The sequence below is a fragment of the Odocoileus virginianus genome, chromosome 27, assembly GCF_023699985.2.
Source record: "Odocoileus virginianus isolate 20LAN1187 ecotype Illinois chromosome 27, Ovbor_1.2, whole genome shotgun sequence".
NCBI classification, from domain to species: domain Eukaryota; kingdom Metazoa; phylum Chordata; class Mammalia; order Artiodactyla; family Cervidae; genus Odocoileus; species Odocoileus virginianus.
This window is the reverse complement of record NC_069700.1, coordinates 21,880,243-21,901,195: the sequence shown is the minus strand read 5'-3', so window position 1 is coordinate 21,901,195 and position 20,953 is coordinate 21,880,243. Positions and strand designations below refer to the sequence as shown.

The 20,953-nt window shown below is 40.7% G+C and overlaps 1 protein-coding gene across 1 annotated transcript; it reads left to right on the top strand.

Moving 5' to 3' along the window:
- The first annotated feature begins 312 nt into the window (after window positions 1–312).
- Window positions 313–8,385, top strand: C27H6orf141 (chromosome 27 C6orf141 homolog). Its single transcript, XM_020894223.2, has 2 exons — window positions 313–1,215; window positions 3,983–8,385. Exon 1 carries the CDS (start codon window positions 364–366, stop codon window positions 928–930), a length of 567 nt encoding a protein of 188 aa, XP_020749882.2. The 5' UTR covers window positions 313–363; the 3' UTR covers window positions 931–1,215; window positions 3,983–8,385.
- The last annotated feature ends 12,568 nt before the right edge of the window (window positions 8,386–20,953 follow it).

Below are 20,953 nucleotides of genomic sequence, written 5' to 3'. Positions count from 1 at the left end.
TCTACCGTATCTGGAGATGGGCTGGAAGTTAGTATAGAGCGGAGAAGAAAGAGCGGAGAGACTCGGAAACGAGACCACGGCTGCAGGGCTAGGATCACAGGTAAGAAGACGTGCGATCCGAGGCGGGGGAGGGGAGGCTGTGCGGGGTGTGGAAGGGGCGGGGTTGGGGGCGGTGTTTGGGAGCGGAGGCTTTCGCCTTTAAAGGGCCGGAATACCGGAGCGCGTGGGCGGAACACCGTAGCGGCCGTGGCCAGTCCTAGCCCCGGGAGGCGGGGCGCGCGAGGCCACGCCCACGGCCGTCGGTCCCGCGCTTTCCGGAGCTCCGCTGGCGTTCGCTGCAAAATTCCGTGGAAGAACCACCGAATGAATGGCCCTCATACTGGGATGGGGGCCCCGGGTCCCCGCGGGGCTCCAGATCTCGCGGACTCGCCCCGCAGCGAGCAACGCTCCCGGCTGTTTGCACGCGAGGCGGGGTGCGGGACTCCCTCGGCCCCAGGCGCCCCGAATCCCTCGGCGGCGGAATCGAGCCGCAGGCAGGGCGGCGCCCGCGAGGACGGCGGGAAGGGGGAGAACGCGGACTGTGATTCCTGGGTCCGAGATAAAGTGCTCTTTCTTTTGCACCCGGAGAGGTGGTTGGGGACTCAGGGGGACGCCGCGCGGGAAGAGGTGGCCGATGAGGAGGACCTTTTCAAGGCGGAAGGACAAGACCAGGCACCCAACTGCTCTCCTCCTCTCTTTCCACGGAAAATTCGAATTTCTGGCAGCCGTGTAGACGCTCCCTCTGGAGCTCCCAAACCCCTGCTCGTGCGCGTCTTGGATTATGAGGTGACACAGGAAGTCCTGGAGGTCGCTTGGGCGAAGGGCAGCCTGACCACGCTGACGGAGGAGCGCTCCATGACCGCGGTCACTTTCCGCACCAACAGGGAGTGAGGCGCGTTGCGGGGGCGCCCGGATCCCTGCAGAAGCCGGCGCTCTCGGCACAAAGAGGAACACCCGTGTCCACGCAGAGAGGATCGTTTCACGGACCTGATACCCGGAGGAGATTCGGTGGGCTAGAGGAGCCCGGGGAATGCTCGGGGACGGTGAAACAGCGCTTATCGAGAAAATGCGCTTCCGGAAGCTCCAATCTGTGATTAACAAAACAGCAAGAACATTTTCAGAGTCTGGCCGTGCTCTCCAGGAAGGCTCACGGCACCCAATGCAGACTGAAGAACTGTAAGCAACAAATACCTCCTTAAATACTGTGGCTTAAATACTGTGACGGTCTGGCGACCTTAGAAGAGGGAAAGAAATATTTTTTTCAGTTTTGTAGAACGCGGGAATTTTGAAATAAGAAACTCTTGTTAATTCTTATTTTGCAATTCCTTTCACTTGGTCACTTTTCTGCCTCCGCCCCATTTCTCTATGAGACCTGAAAGCAGAAGGGAAGTTTGAGGTCGGCTCTTTGCCCAGGGCTGGAGGTGGGAATATCTGGGGAGAGAGGCTTGTTTTAAAACTGGAATAGAAAGTAAAAAGAAATGGAAGAATAAAATGTAAAACAAAGCAGTCAGTAAACAAAATCTTTTTGTTACTCTTCTGATTCGCACATCTTTCTTCTTTTCTTTTTTTCACATTTAAGTGTTAAGACTTCCTCTATGCAGGAGACCAGAGGTCGGTCCCTGGGTCTGGAAGATCCCTTGGAGAAGGAAATGGCAACCCACTCTAGTATTCTTGCCTAGAGAATTCCATGGACAGAGGAGGGCGGCAGTTCATGGGGTCGCAAAGAGTCCACCACGACTGAGCGACTAACACAAGGGTTGAGAAGAAAAGAGGCGCTAGCAAAAAGAAGGGAGGAAAACGGAAGGCAAAACTTTGAAAGTGAAATGCCATTTTAAAGGACTTTACCCCAAAGTATCTAATTTAGTTCAGTAAAAATGCCATTAATGTGAAAATTTTAGTTATTTTAATGTTTGAAATACTGCAGGTAAAGGTAGATAGAAATGTATAGTTTGCCATAAAATGACTATATCTTATTCAGAGTTTCTTATTAAGGTTTGTAGTCGAGACCGAATCAAAAATACATCTCTCTTGATGCTGTTGGGGAAAAAAAAATTCTTTTGATGCTATTGAAACAACTCATTTTTATTATTATTATTTTTTAAATTTTTTGTTAAACACCATCTTTATTAACTCTCTAGTAGTGGGGCCTGGTTTGAAGGTGTGTGAGGAGCAGAGCACCCTCTCGAGATGATCTGATGAACTGAAGGAGTATCTGGTTACTGCAGGAATTAATGAAACAAGTGGGGACTCTGACTCTTGAGGAGTAAAACTATTGAACATGGCCCCCTCCCAGACTCCTCCTTTGCCCCTTATTTTCAGTTTAGAGCTTGACAGACCCTCAGATGTGGTCTGACCCACCTCTTGCCAGACAAGACAGGTAAGATACATCCCTGTTTTACAGATGAGCCAACCTAGACCTCGAGGTCAAGTGGTCACACAGCTAGTTACTCCATATGCTTACTAAGTAGATAATATGATCTGGTCATTTCTCTTGTAAAAGTTTGGGGATGGCCTTCAGGACTTAGTTCTAGGGAGTCAGAGCTGAGTGAGGGCAGCCTGGGTTTTCTGTCTCATGTTTATGATAAATGTTAAGATCACCTTGGTGTTTTTGAGTCTGGCCAGGCCTGTAGCCTGGAGACTCACCCCTAGCAGTTCTCAGGCCACTGTGACCTTCACTTGAGTGGAATTAAGTATCTTGAGAGCTCATCTGTGCTCGAAATTGCTTGGTAGGTCAAAAAGGTAATATAGACTCCATGAAATGAATTATCTTTTTATCTAACAACCCTGCCTGGCTCCAATGTGAGGTTTAACATAGCAAACAACTTTCAGATCTGACTTAATAAGTTGTTGAGAGTCAACATGTGCCCCACATGGTTGAGCTTTGAATATAGGCAAAGAAAAAGTTGCTTTTTGTTTTTTGTCTGCTTGGCATGCAGGATCTTAGTTCTCCAATCGGATCAAACCTGTGCCCTCAGCAGTGAAAATGCTGAGTCCTAACCACTGGATCTCCAGCGAATTCTCAAAAAGCCTCTTTAAAGTTGACCCAAAACAGTAGTATCCATTGCCTTCTCGATGGAGCAAACTCAGGAGCTGAACTACTTGGGTTTGAAACCACTCCACCTCTAAATAACCATGTGCATTGGGGCAAGTGCTTCACCTCTTTGTGCCTCTGGGTCCTTAATTGTTAAATGAGAATAATAAATAGTATCAACCTTACAGGGTTTTTTCCTGGGATTAAGTTAGATGAAAAATATTTTGAACAGTGCTTGGCATTTAGCAAATGTTCAAGGTTAATGATTATTTTTGTTTGTCTTATTGTTTAGTTCACTTTAGGCTTTTACTTAATAAAAAGTGTCAGAAGGCATACAACACAAAAAAACTTATAGATCCTAAACAAGTGGTTTTTATGGACTTTTTTCTGCATTCTTGAAAGAAGAGGCTTATTTCTAGCTTTTCCCAACATTTAATAGATCAGTAAATACATTCCTTAAATTCCTTAGTAATAGCCCCCCCTTCTCCCTAGCTTGTGATAAGACTGATCCTAAGTCTAAGAGGCCCTGTGCTTGACAGCCTTTGAAGGGGATTCACAGACTGCTTGATTCTCTGGCAGCTATGAGCTTGGAGTCCTTTCTTTAGGACCTGTCAGGTTAATCTAGCTGCCCTCTGGGATTTGAAATCTGACACCCTTGTCATCTCAGAAAAGCAGAATAAGAGAATTTTCATTTCATCTCCTTTCTTTCAAAAATGTATTTATTCTAGTCAGTCAAGTTCCTTTAATCCAAATGTTTGGGTTAATTTTCTTTCCTTTAAGTCAAAATTATTTTTAAACTACTTATCAACCTCCCTGCCAACTGCCTACAATATGCTTATAGATTGTCTTTTAAAAGCTGTCTCCCTGATGTAGAAAGTAATAAGTTGAAGTCCTGTTGGGTTTGCTTCACAGGTGTTCCTGATCCCTGAGCAGAACCCTGTCATGGATGGAAGCTGAGGAATCTTCAGTTAATAGTGTCCTGGGAGTAAATCCAAATGGAAGCTTGGGCATCCTCAATGCCAACTTGATTTAAAGCCAAGTCTCTGAGAATGACTGGCTCTTGGATCTTTGGTCTTACCTCCACCTCACCAAATATGTGATCATATACAACTGTCTTATGTGGATGGATCACAGCAATGACTTTGGAAGCCAGCTGACCACTCAAGTGGCCAAAGACACATATGACAGCCACATAACTGCCATGGATCAGGCAAGTGTCAGCCTCTTAACCTTTGTCCACAGCCTCCATCAACTTTGAGAATCATTACATTCCACTTGCTGATCTTATTCTTGTTGGTCATCACTAGCACTTGATGTGCCTTTTTGCTTAAAAAAAACAGAAAGGATAAAGAGCAAAAGCTCTCCATCAACAGAAAAAGTTACAGTCATTGCAAGAAAATTTAAGGAAATTTGTGAGGAAAAAGAAAAATAAAAACTCACCCATGACCCCAGATCTCTTTTAATATTTGGAGTGTTTCCAGTCTGGTTTTATTTATTTGATTTTTTAAATGTATGTATATATGTGCATATATACATACAACTTTTCTGAGCATTAACCATATATAAAATCTGAGTATTGTCTTCATATAAACTAATGCATACTAGGATGCTCTTCAAGGTATGGTCTGTGAACCAGCACCTTGGGCATCATGAAGAATGGGTTTTTAAGAAATGCAGAATTCTAGGCCCCACTCTTATGTCTACTGAATCAGATTTCTCATTTTGTCAAGATCCCTGGGTGACTCACATTAAAGCCTGACAGGTATTGACATATATGCTATATTTACTGCTGTATCCTACTCTGTCACTTACAAAAACGAAAAAAAAAAAATTATTTTTTCTATATTCCTCAATAATTGTTAACAATGTTGTGGAAATAACACTTTGTAGAATTACGAAAACATTTAGAGATTAGAAAAGAGTGAAATATGTATTGCTGTGTGAATTGACAAAGTGATCTCTAAAATGTTTTGTCTTTTTTTTAAGCTTTATTCTGAAGTTTTCCTAATGAAAGACTGATTGGTTATTGGAGCTCAAACTATTTCAGAAATGTGATTCTTTTATTGTCTAATGATGTGAAACAATACTTAAAAATCTCCCTAAGGGAAGTGGGCAGGAAGTCTTTAAAGTAAGCCCAATTACAACACTTAGAGGCTGAGTCAGGACTTGCCAGCCACTGGTAATGAATTGGGAGGGGGTGGGGGGAAGGTGGAGACTGAATTTGAATCAACTGATTCAGATAAGAAAACAAAGACTGCAACTCTTGAACACCGTGACATTCTTATAACTGTGGTCAGGACTTTGCTCTTTAATTAGGGAGGGCGAATCTTTATAACTTTGTTTCTGTAGATGAAGATAAGGAAAGAAACAATCCAGTTTACTTTGGAAAGAGTAAGGAATTATAATCAGTTATTAGGCACAATGTAGCTAATAGTTAACAAAAAATAAGACTTGGTTAGTTTCAAAGCAAGGAATTTAAATTCAAACTTAAAATTTCTAAGATCCAGTGAGTACTTTCCTAAGGCTGCAGCCTTAAAAAATACGACACAGAGGCTGTTCATTCAGAGCTTGGTTATAGAAAGGGAGTCGGCTAATATTACCTGTACTGGGCAGGGGAGTGAAGGCAGGCACGGTAGAGGGAAACTTTTATAGTGACCAAGATGATGATAACTTTATTCTCAGTTCAAGCTAAACTTCAGTTTTTTTCCTGACTATAGCTTCTGAGCGCCTTTTCCTTAGATCATTGTAATTGAAAGTGGGATCAGGCTGCTGGCCACTCAAAGCAAGGTTGGTGGAAAGGACAGTTTGCCTTATTTTAGATGCTGGCCCACTGACAGCTCCAGCGGGCTAGAGCTTTTCGTAGACAGAGGGCGGTGGCGACATGCAGAAACAGCATCATCAGCTCTGACAGTCATCTTGAAATTGGTCATCGGTTTTCTGACTCGTGTCATCGTGATTAAGTACAGTTAATCTTCAGTTCCAGAGTGAGTTTGTTAACTGGAGGCCAGTACTTGGAACTGTGGCAGCTTAAGTCATGGCTATAGTCTGGTCATCGTGTAGTTAGCTTCTGCCTGGGAGGGATTTCAGTATCTGCAACATCACTCACAGGATATGGCTCAGAGTGTTATCTATAACCCTTGAAAAGCAAGGACTTGAAAAGTCCTTAACTTTGCTTAGTATTAATAGCGAAACTATTTTGTCCTGCTTTTCTTTGCTTCTGTGTTTTCTCAGTTCTCTGATTAAACTTGTTCTTTGGTTAAAGTTTTTCCACAGACGAAAGGCAGGTGGAGGTTGTCAGTGGGAAGACCATAGGATCTTGCTGCGTTTCAGCATTACTTGAGAAAACTCGCAATTGTAAATTTCTTTCTCTGCCCCTTTGAGGTGCAGATCTCCTGACCTCGTGCCAGTCACAACCCAGGAACGGGACTGTCTTGTCTCAAGGATCAGAAGCAATTCCTTTGAAATATAATCTAGAAAGATGAGGGCCCCAGCTCCTAGTTTCTGCAAGGGAGTCAGGACCCACATTCATAACTTCAGAGCCCAACTAACCTCAGTGCTTAAAAACTAACTTTTTGTTTCAGAGGACTTGCGGTCAGTCTCTCAAACCAGTGGTGTTTACTAAGACTGTTTTTCTGTCTTTTTTAAAAAATTTATTATCACATGTGATCTATTACCCATTTATATTGTTCATCACTCAACTTGAAGACAGAAACTAGAAGACCTAGTTACAGAGTTCTGGAAGGTCCAGTCACAGAATTCTTTTTTTGGAGAAAATCACATTATAATTCTTAGAATGTAGCATTGCAAGGAGTTTCTTTATGGAGTGAACTATACTTTGGCGTAGTGCAGCCCTGACTGTTGACACCCAAAATGCTGTATAATGGGTTAGTGCCATCTTACTGAGTGTAAAGTAAGAACTGCCCAGAGTCCATGTAGGCAGAGGGCACAATCCATTGATCACTGAGGCTGTTAAGTGCACAAGCCTAATCCTAAGGCTGATTTGTTGGACAAACCTGCCCCAGGCTCAGAACCCTGAGTGTTAAAGCTGATTTGCGTGCCTGTTGGATAACCCTTAGGCACATGTCTCACTTCTGAAAAATTTTGTGACCTTGAGCTTATTTTGAAAGCCTGCTGGGTCCATGAAAAAGCAGGTACAAATGAATACCCTGAATTCAGCTTACTTGGGAGAGAGACAAGAAGGTTTTCAGGGCACTAGATAATTTTTAAATCAAAGGACTTTAAGGGAGGACTTGTGAATACAGCCACCATGTGTAAGGATTCCCTGACCACTGATGTCCATATTTCAGAGAGAAGCTCTGTGCCAGTCTGTGGACTTCCCAAGCCAGCCTCAATATTGGCCACAATTCCAGAGGTTATATGGGCTCAGGCTTTACAATCTTTCCATCCCAACATCCCAACTGGATGGGAAAATGTACAAACTTAACAAGTGAAATAATCTTAAAATATAGGAGTAGAAGAAAGGAGGTTCAGTGATCTGTGTTCAGTGATGGAGTTCTCTTCAGGCAATGATCAGGGATTGCCCCTGCTCATTGTAAGCAGTACAGTAAGCAGTACATCAGATTCAGAGATTTAAAAATAATGACAACACTGGACTAAAAGCCTGTCGGCTTTTTTATCATCACTATGGGCTTAAAATAAATAAAAAGATAAAATAGCTGTCTCTGAAGAAAACTATTGCTAATCTAAAATGTAAAAAAATTCCTGTGATTTCTGTTTGAAGTTTAACAGTTCAGAGGTAAGCCTCCAGTGAGCATATTTTTATTTTCCTTTACTGATTTTTTCTGTGTGGAAGATAATATAAGAACGCTCAGTGTTGTCCCCCTAATTAATCTCTTTCTTCCTCTCTCTCTCCCTCTCTCTCAACCACACACACACACACACACACACACACACACACACACGGTCTCTCGTACACATACAGAATCAGCAACGTGCATTCATTTAGAGAGTAAGTTCCTAAGACTTCAGAATCTTACTCACTTGGAATACACTTTGTCTCCAACCCCTATATATTCCTGTATTTCAACAGTAGATGCAGTATAAATTTGTATCACAGGAGTTGTAGTGATTAAGAAAGAGAACTCAAGTTACTTCAGTTCTGATATTATCTGTGACATATGTATAAAATTCTAGATAGGGAAACAGTGAAATGCAATATTTTTTGTTTAATAAGTGCAAATTTAGTTCACTCATGAACAGTTTTATTGGATTTGGATAATTAATATTAAGTTTATTATTTATTGATTTTCTTTAAGAATAAATCAAGAAAAGGAAACGTTCCATGAATGGTATAATTTAGTAGTTTCTGTTTCTTTTGTAGGCATTTCTACTCAATGTAAAAACTAGACAGTTTTACTAAAGTATATTAGTTGCTTGACAGTTATTCACATATAATAATTATATCAGACTCACCAAAGGATCAAAATTATTTACTGTGTGATTACTATTGAATATTATTTTCTCATATTAATGTTAAAAATCATCTGCTTCTGGTGTCATATTCACTAAGTATGCCACTGCCAATATCTAGTCATAAAGTCATAAAAATGGACAACTGAAAGGATTGGAATTAGAACTCAGATTTCCTGATTTTGAATCACAGCTATTTCTGTTGATCTCTATGTAAAAGAAAGCAGTCCATGAATTAATTTTGACTTTAGATTTAGAATTAGCTATATATTATGGAACACCAATTATGTATTATGGGCAATTCAGAAAATGCAGCTGTCTCTTGAATATGCTTAAACAAATTAAAATTAGCAAGCCCCATTTTTTTTTTTTTAATCATTTAGTTCCACTGGGAAGCCAGGGTACCTGACTATTCCCCAGTCTGACTCATTCTTTCTTTTTAAATTATTATTTATTTTATTTTTGGCTGCTCTGGGTCTTTGTTGCTGCACATGGGCTTTCTCTAGTTGTGGTGAGTGGAGGCTGCTGTTTAGTTGCAGCGCGTGGGCTGCTCACTGTGGTGACTGCTCTTGTGTTGGAGCCCAGGCTCTAGGACACGGGCCCAGCAGTTGTGGTACATGGGCTTAGTTGCCCTGCAGCACGGGAGATCTCCCTGGACCAGGAATCGAACCCATGTCCCCTGCATTGGCAGGTGGACTCTTAACCACTGAACCACCAGGGAAGTCCGCATCTGACTCATTCTAAAAAGGGCTTGTGGAGAATGCTGGATGGGGATGACCAAGGCCTTAGTACTTTTCTCTGCTTGAATAGGGCTTTCCTGGTGGCTCAGACGGTAAAGCGTCTGTCTGCAATGCAGGAGACCCGGGTTTGATCCCTGGGTCGGGAAGATCCCTGGAGAAGGAATGGCAGTCCACGCCGGTACTCTTGCCTGGAAAATCCCATGGATGATTAACCTTAAGCAGGCTAGTTTCTGACTCTAGACTTTGACCTCCCTTTTCCTTAGAGAATTTACTTGAGAATACTTTTAATTATAAATTATTTCTCTGCCCCTTTAAGGTGTAAATATTTTTGAAAATCTCTTGCTAGTTTTACAATACAGGGATGCCTCAAAAACATGGGAGACATCTGGTGGAAATGTAACCTTTAGGGAACTTAGTGTCCCTATCTCTGAGGCTCTGAGGGTGAGTAGGAGCCTAACTTCTGTTGGTAAAAATGAGCAAACACAGATCTAGAATCAGAGAAAAACATTTGCAAATGAAAGAATAATTCAGTGTGCAGGACACATCCCATTGACCGCCCTCCACACTCCAGTTTCCGCTAGCTCACAGTTGAGTTCCGTCACTCATTTGTGTCTGACTCTTTGTGACCCCATGGATTGCAGCATGTCAGGCTTCCCTGTCCATCACCAACTCCTGGATCTTGCTCAAACTCAAACATTGTTTGAGTCGGTGATGCCATCCAATCATCTCATCTTCTGTCGTCCCCTTCTCCTCCCTTCAATCTTCTAGCATCAGGATCTTTTCCAGTGAGCCAGCTCTTTGTATCAGCTGGCCAAAGTATTGGAGTTTCAGCTTCAGCATCAGTCCTTCCAATGAATATGCAGGACTGATTTCCTTTAGAATTGACTGGTTTGATCTCCTTGCAGTCCAAGAGACTCTCAAGAGCTTTCTCTTGAGAGAACACCACAGTTCAAAAGCATCAGTTCTTTGGTGGTCAGCCTTCTTTATGGCCCAACTCTACTGGAGAAATCATAGCTTTACCTGGAGAAACCATAGATGAACCTTTGTCAGTAAAGTAATGTCTCTGCTTTTTAATATGCTGTCTAGGTTGGTCCTAGCTTTTCTTCCAAGGAGCAAGTGTCTTTTAATTTCATGGCTGCAGTCACCATCTGCAGTGATTTTGGAGCCCAAGAAAATAAAGTCTGTCACTGTTTCCATTGTTTCCCCATCTATTTGCCGTGAAGTGATGGGACCAGATACCATGGTCTTAATTTTTTGAATGTTGAATTTTAAGCCAACTTTTTCACTCTCCTCTTTCACTTTCAGGAGGTTCTTTAGTTCCTCTTCGCATTCTGCTGTAAGGGTGGTGTCATCTGCATATCTGAAGTTATTGATATTTCTCCCGGCAGTCTTGATTCCAGCTTGTGCTTCATCCAGCCCAGCATTTCACATGATGTACTCTGCATATAAGTTAAATAAGCAGGGTGACAATATACAGCTTTAACATACTCCTTTTCCAATTTGTAACCAGTATGTTGTTCATGTCCGGTTCTAACTGTAGGTTCTTGACTTGCATATAGGTTTCTCAGGAGGTAGGTAAGGTGGTCTGGTATTCCCATCTCTTGAAGAATTTTCCACAGTTTGTTATGATTCACACAGTCAAAGGCTTTAGCATAGTCAATGAAGCAGAAGTAGATGTTTTTCTGGAATTCTCTTGCTTTTTTGATGATCCAACAGATGTTGACAGTTTGATTTCTGGTTCCTCTGCCTTTTCTGAATCCAGTTTGAACATCTGGAAGTTCATGTTCAAATACTGTTGAAGCCTAGCTTGGAGACTTTTGAGCATTACTTGGCTAGTGTGTGAGATGAGTGCAATTGTGCAGTAGCTTGAACATTCTTTGGCATTGCCTTCCTTTGGGATTGGAATGGAAACTGACCTCTTCCAGTCCTGTGGCCACTGCTGAGTTTTTTCCAAATTTGCTGGCATATTGAGTGCAGCACTTTAATGGTATCATATTTTAGTATTTGAAATAGCTCAGCTGGAATACTATCACCTCAACTAGCTTTGTTCATAGTGATGCTTCCTAAGGCCCACTTGACTTTGCACTCCAGGAAGATTGGCTCTAGGTGAGTGAACACACTATTGTGGTTATCTGGGTCATTAAAATCTTTTTTTATATAGTTCTGTGTATTCTTGCTACCTCTTTTTAATATCTTCTGCTTCTGTTAGGTCCATACTGTTTTTGTCCTTTATTGTGCCCATCTTTGCATGAAATGTTCCCTTGATGTCTCTAATTTTTTTGAAGAAGTCTCTGGTCTTTCCCATTCTATTGTTTTTCTCTGTTTCTTTGCATTGATCACTCCGGAAGGCTTTCTTATCTCTCCTTGCTATTCTTTGGAACTCTGCATTCAGATGGGTATATCTTTCCTTTTCTCCTTTGCCTTTTGCTTCTCTTCTTTTCTCAGCTACTTGTAAGGCCTCCTCAGGCAACCATTTGCCTTTTTGCACTCCTTTTTCTTGGGGATGATTTCGATCACTGCCTCCTGTACGATGTTACGAACCTCCGTCCATAGTTCATCAGGCACTTGTCTGTCAGATCTAATCCCTTGAATCCAGTAGCTCACATTAGCACTTAAAAACCTTTCCCTCCCTTGTTTCAGTTTTATTGAGCTCAGACTAAATTCTGGCCTCTCTCCCCTATTGCAATAGCCTTAAATAAAGCCTTCCTTTGCTGTTTAACCCTGCCCAGTGCAATTTTACCTTTGACAGGAATCAGATGAGAGCAGGGGAGAGTCGTTTATGTTGATATTAGGGACACCCGTTTGATTTGTAAAGGCTAAAGATGCTTTGTGTCTCACGGGAACTGACAATGATTTCTTTATTCTGCTCATAGGTCCCTTGGGTATGACTTTACTGGGACTCAGAGCACTGAACATAGAGAATGGGGGTGGTCTTCAAGTTCCAGTTATGTCAGAAGCAGGAGCCTCATTTTCTGACCTCAGCAAATTGGTCATGCTCACAAGCAATGATCTGTTATTAATCATCCTATATTGATTGAACCAATGCATGAAGCCATTATCTTATGTTTAATGAGACCCTCGCTTAAGAGTTGAATTTTCTTTGCTGCAGTTTTTAAGATATTCATGAGCATTCTAGACAAAGCATTATACAGCACCCCCCTCCCCTGCCCCAAGCAATTAGAGCTAGTAATACATAGATGTCTCATATGCCTTGGAGGAAAAGGACAGTTTCTAACTGAAGGGGAAAACCTTAGGACACTAAGTAAAGGTTCTATTTGTCAAATGTTGTGTTGATGTGTAGTATCTTGGACAATGGCAGTAAGGAGGTTTTTGCTACAGAGATTAACTCAGGAACCCAATCTGACTTAACACTAGAGGCCTCTGGGATGATGCGACTGCCTGCTGAAGCAATGCTGAAGGACTTGGCAGAGTACATGGCTATCAGGACGCCGAACAGTGCAGTCAGTGTGGAGGACCGCAAGATAACACACAGAACTGGGATGGTAGCTGGCTTGCAGACCCTAGGCTCGGGCCAGAGCACCTATCTTGTGAGGCATTGGTTGGATGATGACACCAGTATCCCGGGTTAGGTCCAAGTCCAGATGGGAGATCCCAGGGGTGGCTGGAAGGTGAACTTCTGCAGGAGACTCATGAAGAAAAGTGAAAGTTCCATCTTGGCCAGTGACTCCCCAGCCCACATCTGGGGACCTAGAGAGGTGGATGGTAGTGAAGGGTTATAAGACAGATCAAAAATCTGCAAAACTGGTGTGGACAAAGAGGGAAACCATCCGTGTGTGATTTCTTCTCCTTCAGAATGTGTGAGTCAGTCAACCCTTTGTGAGTTTTAAAGGCTCTGTCTCCTAGCTGAAACATCGGAAATAGAAAATTAATTGGGCACCCCTGAGGGAGACAATTTTAAGGTTTCAATGGGGAACATGTTATGACAGGTAAAACCGAGTATGTGATGAGACCGCATAGGAAAGTGAGCTAAAGGAGGGCTCACCTTTGTGTGAGATCTTTGTATCTAAGTTCTGGTACACACAGAGAGACGTGAGCCAGCACACAGGGGAGATGAGTCAGCTGAGGTGACACATTGGACGGTGGGAAGGAACAGAACTCAGACTAGAACTCCAGGCACGAGGTCACGAGTCTCAGACCTGAGGCTGCATGTGTGACTAGAACCTAGATCATGCTGGAGCCCTTGAAGAAGAGAGTTTGGCTAGTACTGTTTTTAAAATAGGAGTTATTGGGGGAATGTCAAGATGTTTAAAAACTGGAATAAGTTCATGTAGCAGTATAGCACAACAAACTATACTCAAATGTTGTAATAACCTATAAGGGAAAAGTGTCTGACAAAGAGTAGGTATATGTATATATTTAACTGAATCATACTTCTGTACACTTAAAACCAACACAACTTTGTAAATCAACTATACTGCAAAAAAAAAAAAAAAATTCTAAAAGAAACACTAGTATTTGCACAATTAAAGCAAGGCTTTTCATAGATGGAGCAAAGTGGATTTGCCCATAGTTATCCTGCTCAACTTTCTGTTCACATTCCCAAGCCTCTGCCCTAGCCTCAGCCACAAGGAATCTTCCAGGATTCCTTGAGAAAATGTCATTCCAATGCCCAGTGTCCTACAGCCCATTGAAAGCTAGGGGAGGACTCTTCCATATTTCTGAAGTTTAGTGCCACATGGCAAAATACAGAACCTTAGCCCTGGCCTTGAGACAGGGCCATATCTCTTCAGATTTTTTGAATCACCTTTGTCAATAAGATGCCTTACCTACTGAAAAGGGTATGAAAGCTTCCTTCTTGATAAACTTCCCAGTAGAGTCAAGAAAATGCTCAGGGTTAAAGGTGTCTGGGTTTTCCCACTGTGTTTGATCTCAAAGTACAGAGGTCAGCAAAAAGATGACCTCAGTGCCCTAGAGATAAAAGTGTTATTAGTGACAGAGATGAAATTCCTTCCTCAAAAGGTGGCCTCGGTTGGCAATTTTAGAGAAGCAGTGTAGTCTAGAAAGAACAGGAAATAGAGAAGGGGGAGACGGCACTTGAGATTGAGTGCAGGGTAGTCATATACTCAAACAAATTTTCATCTGGTACCTGCTGAAAAACGCAAACCTTGGATTCAGAGCTAGGAACAAATTCTGACTTAGCCATGCATCTGCTGTGTGACAACATCACGTTATTTAACTTTTGATAACTTCACATGGTGGGAGTTTAAAGTCCTCATTTGGTGACTGTGAGCCTTCCTGGCGGACTTGGGGGCTCCAAAAGCCTTGATCTTTTATCTCCAGAGACTGTGCCAGTGGACAAACTAAATTTAACAAGCCCATCAAAACAAATCCTCAAAAATAAGCCACCCCAACTTCCTCGGCTATGACATAAAAATTAATAATACATTATGAATTCACACCAAGCAAATATCACCTACTGTGTATGCAGACATTCCGTTGCCTCTGGTTGAATGGCTGGGGTGAGGGGAGGCCGGGAGAGAGGGAAGAAGAAGGAAGGATGGAGGGACCAGAGTGAGGGCAGAGATTGCCTGACAGTTCATCTCAGCGCTTCTGTGATTTTGAGCAGCATTCTGATGTTCTTTCCCTCTCCCCTCATCCCCCTTCTTAAACCCTTACCTTTGGAATATAGTAGTTTTTAAATATAGTATTTGTGGTGGTTGCTCGGGGGAAGCCTGCGTGCGGACAGGATATCAGCAAATCTCTGTACTTTGTGAATGACAGCATCTGTGTGTGGCATTTGAGTTCCGTGTGCCCTTCAAGGCTGGGTGGACCGCGTGACTTTGGCAATCTCATCATGGACCTTTTCTGGATGAAAGAGAGAATGGTTAGAGTCTGTGGTAGGAGCCAGTGTTGGAACAGTCCTCCACTTTCTTTAAATATGAAAGTCAAACCCAAGTACTCTGAGTTCTGACTCATCTTTACCCCACATTGCTCCCACCCCCTGTCCTCTATTCCTAGAATCCTCTGGGGACCCTTCAGATCATCTCAGGATGTTTAGAGAGCAAATCTGCTTTCTTCTATCACATTTTGTACCTCCTCAAGAGTACAAGTTAAAGGTATGGCTCTAGAATTCTGCATTGTCCAATCCAACGGATTTCTGCTTCCTCTACTTCAGGCAATGCCCTGAATCTTAGGAGGCTTACTCTGGATCTCAGGATATTGTGACATGAACAGAATCCTCTAGCACAGGGTGGAAACCACGCTCTCTGTACCTGCTGCAAACAGATTATTAACAAATACCACCAAAGTATCATCATTGAAATAATCAGTAGATACAACTTTCTTCTGAAAGAGGAAAAGGAATAATTAATGATGAAATAATTTTATCTGGGTAATCATCACAACCTCATGTGAATTTAAAGAATAAAGCCTTGCATTCCTCCCTCGATTGAGTGGAAATTTTTTGAGACTGCTGTGCAGAATTTTAGGATAAAGCACATCCCAGATACTAATAAAAAATAAGTAATTCTAAAAACTGGGAAAGTCTATTTCTCATTTAGGAAGATTGGGAATAAGTTTTTAATTAAGTGATTAGAATATTTCTGGCACTGTTTCTTTAAAACAAGATTAAGTGATCTCTCGAGTTTGTCGATTGAAACATATTTTTCACGACTGCAAAGAAAAAAGAATATTAATTCCACAAGATAACATATCTGAGATCTTCCATATATCTTGTTTTTTTCAGAGTGATATGAAAAGAAGTGGAAAATATTTGAGGATGCAAAAATGTAGTAAGTAATGTTTTTTGTAGTGTACAAATCTATCATTATTAACTTGAGTCCAGTTATCTTTCTTCTCTGAAAGAAGTATTTTTCCTCAAGATGCTATTAACTAAATCACATAATAAATAATATGCTAAAGTGACCCCTGAAGAAAATGCCATTATCTCCTGCTGTCTGACCAAAAAGGCATCAGTTAAGCTTCTTAAATCATTTTTGTCAAGTTTATGATGGTGATGGAGGAAAGTCATCCTTATAAAGGAAAATAATTCATCTTTATTCCTGAGTATAGTCTTATATGTTTTTAGGAGGAACCCCCAAACAGGAAACATACTGAAAAGCTCAGAGAGTAAAAAACAACAAAGTAAATTAAATATACATATGTAATGCTTGGGATAATGAGAATGACACCATTATTTCTACAAGTGTTATAGAAATAGCATCTCCTATAGACTTAGATTTTATCTCAATTAACAGTGGCAGACTGGACTAGACAACAGGATTTCATTTATCAGAATTTAGTTAACATATAACAAATATTGCTATGACTTACAATAAATTCTGTGTATCCGAAGTATTTAGCATGTTACACCTCTGGTCATAGATATATGTACTTAGAGTTTAGATAAGACATAAAAACAATATTGGCTTTATGGTCAGAGTTATAAATCTGTGTTTTGCTTGCAAAATCCCAGATGATCCCAAGTCAAACTATTTTGGTTCAATATAGTATACTAAGGTCTGTCTAGTCAGAGCTAAGCCTTTTCCAATAGTCATGTACAGATGTGAGAACTGGACCATAAAAAAAGGCTGAGTGCTAAAGAATTGATGCTTTCAAATTATGCTGGAAAAGACTCTTGAGAGTCTCTTGGATTGCAAGGAGATCAAACCAGTCAATCCTAAAGGAAATCAGTCCTGAATATTCATTGGAAGGACTGATGCTGAAGCTGAAGCTCCAATACTTTGGCCACCAGATGTTCTAAGAGCTGACTCACTGGAAAAGACCCTGATGCTGGGAAAGATTGAAGGCAGGAGGAAAAGGGGATGACAGAGGATGAGATGGTTGGATGGCATCAGCGACTCAATGGACATGAGTTTGAGCAAACTCTGGAATAGAGAATGGCCGGGAAGCCTGGCGTGCTGCAGTCTATGGGGTCACAAAGAGTTGGACACGACTTAGTGATTGAACAACAACAACAAATTTATGACTATTGTTCCCTTGAAGGATCAGAATAATTCTTTTTCAAATTTGCAACAGGCTGACTGTCCATAGGTCTCAGAGAAGTATCACTTAAGTCCAATATTCCCTGACCCTTAAAAAGTTCACTGTTTGTTAAATTTAGTGTTTATCAGTGTATTCATTTTCTGAGAGACACGCTTTGTATATTTGGTCAGATTCACAAAGGGATTCCCAACCCCTGCCAAATGATTGAATAAATAGCAGAGATAAAAAGATCCTACTTAAAATTAGTCCTCATTGTTGTCCGGCCCAGTGTTCTCTAGCACTTGTGTTTAGAGCAAATCTGCATTTTTATGTTAAGAGTAGAAATTCCAAAGTCAAATAATATAGTTGATTGTCCATGGTATGATTGAAAAGGAGAACTAACTGACAAGGCTCCTTTTTTCATACATTCTAGAAGATAGCAACTTAATCTGTAAATGTAAAAAAATGGATTGCAGAACTATTGTGCATTGACATGGCTCAGAATAAATATTAAGGTTTTATTTAGTGATAACTGACAGTCCTCTTCTGTTAAAATTCACTTTCCTGAGTGGATTCCTCTGAGTGCTCCTTGCTCATTAATGGATTATCCACATTCCATGCATAACTAGTAAGACAGATCAAAGATGGTCAAGATGGTAAGAATCTGCTGAAACCATATAATAAACTGTTTATTGGTGTAATTCACAATCCCTACATCATAGAATACTTGATGCAGGATTCTGTGATGAGAGACTGATCAGATCTCTTAACCAAGCAGGTTAATACTCAATGTTTCAGAAAGTGTATATTTTGAAATGGTGATTCTCTAATAAGTACTTTTTCGTGGTCTCTTGAAAAGTCAGGGGCTCCTTAGAGGAAGTAAAAGTGAATAAGAAGGATACAGGTATGGCAGTTGGAGGACTGACAGTGAGTTTCACACTGGATCTGTCACGGTTAAGAGTCTTAGGAATGGGGTGTCTTGATAGTCAAACTGTTTTCCAAGCAACACGGACACGTTGATGTTAGCCACAGAAGCGTTCATTAGTATTTTGACCTCAAGGGGCTTTCCTACAAGAGAATTTATTAAACGGATTTGGAAAACAGGTGGCCGATTCTCAAAAGTTTGCTTTATGCCACTTCACTTTCACAAAAGATCTACATTCGTATTTGTTTCGTAAACCAGAAGAAATCCGAAGATGGTTTTTTTGCTTTTACCAAAAAAAAAAAAAAAAAAAGCAAAATCCTTAAGTGGGGTTCCTGTTGTTTTGTTGATATTGTTTTTGCAGCAAACCCTTGAAAAGGCAGCTGGAACTTGGATTGAGTGGCGCCACCAAGCGTCTTCCCGAGGAACTACACTCAGCATCAAGCCACCCTAGCTTTGAACTGGCCGTGTCTGTGAGCATTTGTGCTTTATCTCGATGTGTTCTGTGCATCCCTTATCAAGATGAATCTCAAGGTATTTGCTTCTTTTTTTTTTTTAAGCCATTCTATCTTATGAAAGACTTAGTAGGAACGGTCTACTTCTGGGTGGTAGGAGAAAACTGTATTCACATACAGAGTATTAAACCAATTCCAGACTGATTGGGATCGACTATCAGATGAAGGGTTTCATAGAGAAAAGGGATTATTGGTGACCATGACCTACAAGGAGAGGTGAGACTACACTGGACCTTGAAAAATACCCAGAATTTGGTTAAAAGATTTCCACAAGGAAAACTAAAAATGTATGTCAAAGGAAAGCTGCATTTGACTCAAAGAAGTTAGAATGGACCAGGTGATGGGCATTTCAGTGTGTGTGCATGTGTGTGTAGGAGAGTTTTAATGCAGATTATATTGGGAAATATTTCAACCTTCTAGGCTGCATTCAGTTTTAAAAGTTTAAAATAGGATATCTAGATGGTTAAAATGATCGTATTTTAAAGAACTTCATCCAGAGCAATTCCTTGTTTTAGCCTCTTCTTCTACTGGGTTCTATTTTTGTCAGTATCACTGAAAACTGTTCAGAGTATTAAACATGTATCAGCAGATGTGTATTTATTTTCAAGTGAAGCGCATTCTAGTTGCTGAGATTCACTTTTAACATCAGCACCTACCTTAAATGTAAAGCTGAAGGGGGAATCATTATAGAGAATATGTTTTCTTCTTCATATACAAACAAGGGCATATGGACTGCTGTGTATACATAGCCCTGAGAAATTAATGTCTGTTAGCAGCCTAGCACTAGGAAAGAAATAGTGGTTTTTCTGAATGTACTTTCTCCTAACTGCCAAGAGCTTCTGCTAAATGCGCAGGGACTGCTAATTTAGCACCTGGGTCCCCGAGGCTTCTATTTCTTCTCTGTGTTCGTCTCAGGGTCATCTACCTTTGATAATTTCTCTCCATATTCAACTTGGCATCAGTGATGATAATATTCAAATGGACTCATTTTGAATAAGGAATGAGCTCAATTTCTTAAGGAAATGAGAAAACTCTCGACATGAAAATGAGTTTTTGGCTTGTTTATCCCCTCATATTGATAAAAGTAACCTGAAATTATCTCTACATTGTTTGAAGGGATCAGAAACATACCTGCAACTGATAGACTGTTCCAGATTAAAGACGGCAGAAGACGCAATGACTGAATGCCATGTGTGAGCCATGATTTGTTTACAACATTAGTGATGAAATCTGAATAAATTCTTCAGATTAGTTAATGATTCCATGTTGATGTTAATTTTGTGATTTTTGAAAATGGGACTTTGGAAATAGAAGGGAATGTCTGCTTATTTTGAGAAAATACATGAAAATATTTAAGAATAAAGGGACAGCATTTCTGCAGAATATCTCAAACAATTCAGAAAAAGAGGGAGAGAAAAAAATAACAAATGTAACAGGATGGCATTAGGGAGTTTTGGAGAAGACTAGAAAGATATTGGGAATTATTTGTATATTCTTGGAATTTTTTTTACAAATCTGAAATTCTGTCAAAATAATTAAAAGTATACCTTTTGTTGACTTCTTTCTCATAAAAAATAAAATGTGTTTCTTTTATTTTACACACCTTTGTGAGACTCAAAGTTCCTTATGAGATGCTGGCTTTCCTCTATAACTGTGTCTTCTAGGGTCTTCTTGTCCATTCTAAAGTTCTGTAAGGTGGTCAAGGTGAATCTTATAGTTTTCCAAGTGTCACCACGAGAGAAGAAAATTCCTTGTTATAAAGAAAATGTTCTTGAGTTATTTCCTCAAAGCTTTTAAAATCTAATTTCTGAGGATAAGTAAAAATTAAAAAGAATTAAATTCTCCCTATTGAAAGTAAGGGCAGAAGTTTCTCTTTCTCTTGGAGTATTTACTTTAGAAAACTTTGTAAGTACTTTCACCTCTCTTTGAATTGTATATTCAGCATTTTGAAAACCACGTAGGTCTTTGGTCATCTTTATGACCTAGGAATATCTTTCTCAGTGACTTGGGAGCCATTTCTTTGGAACATAAACATCAGTTATCTCTGAAAGGAGAGGAACCTCACTTTGGTGACTGGCAAGACTCCAAGTTGCAAAACTACCTCCTGTGAAAAAGATATGAGAAATTTACTTTTCGTGTGTATAAAGCCAGCTGATACAGATGGTCACGCCAATTACCCAGTGAATCTAAGATGAACTCTGTGTGATGCTAAAAGCAAGGCAACAGGCCAAAAATGGAGTTGGTTATGCTAAGCCTCAAGTCACCAAATGGTGAGTTAATTGTAGTTCAGCTGTCCCATAAGTGGAATCATAAAACTACTTAATCAGGAATC

Bases quoted from the DNA above. Each gene is read 5' to 3' on its own strand.
- C27H6orf141 (XM_020894223.2), top strand. From the start codon at position 364: ATGAATGGCCCTCATACTGGGATGGGGGCCCCGGGTCCCCGCGGGGCT.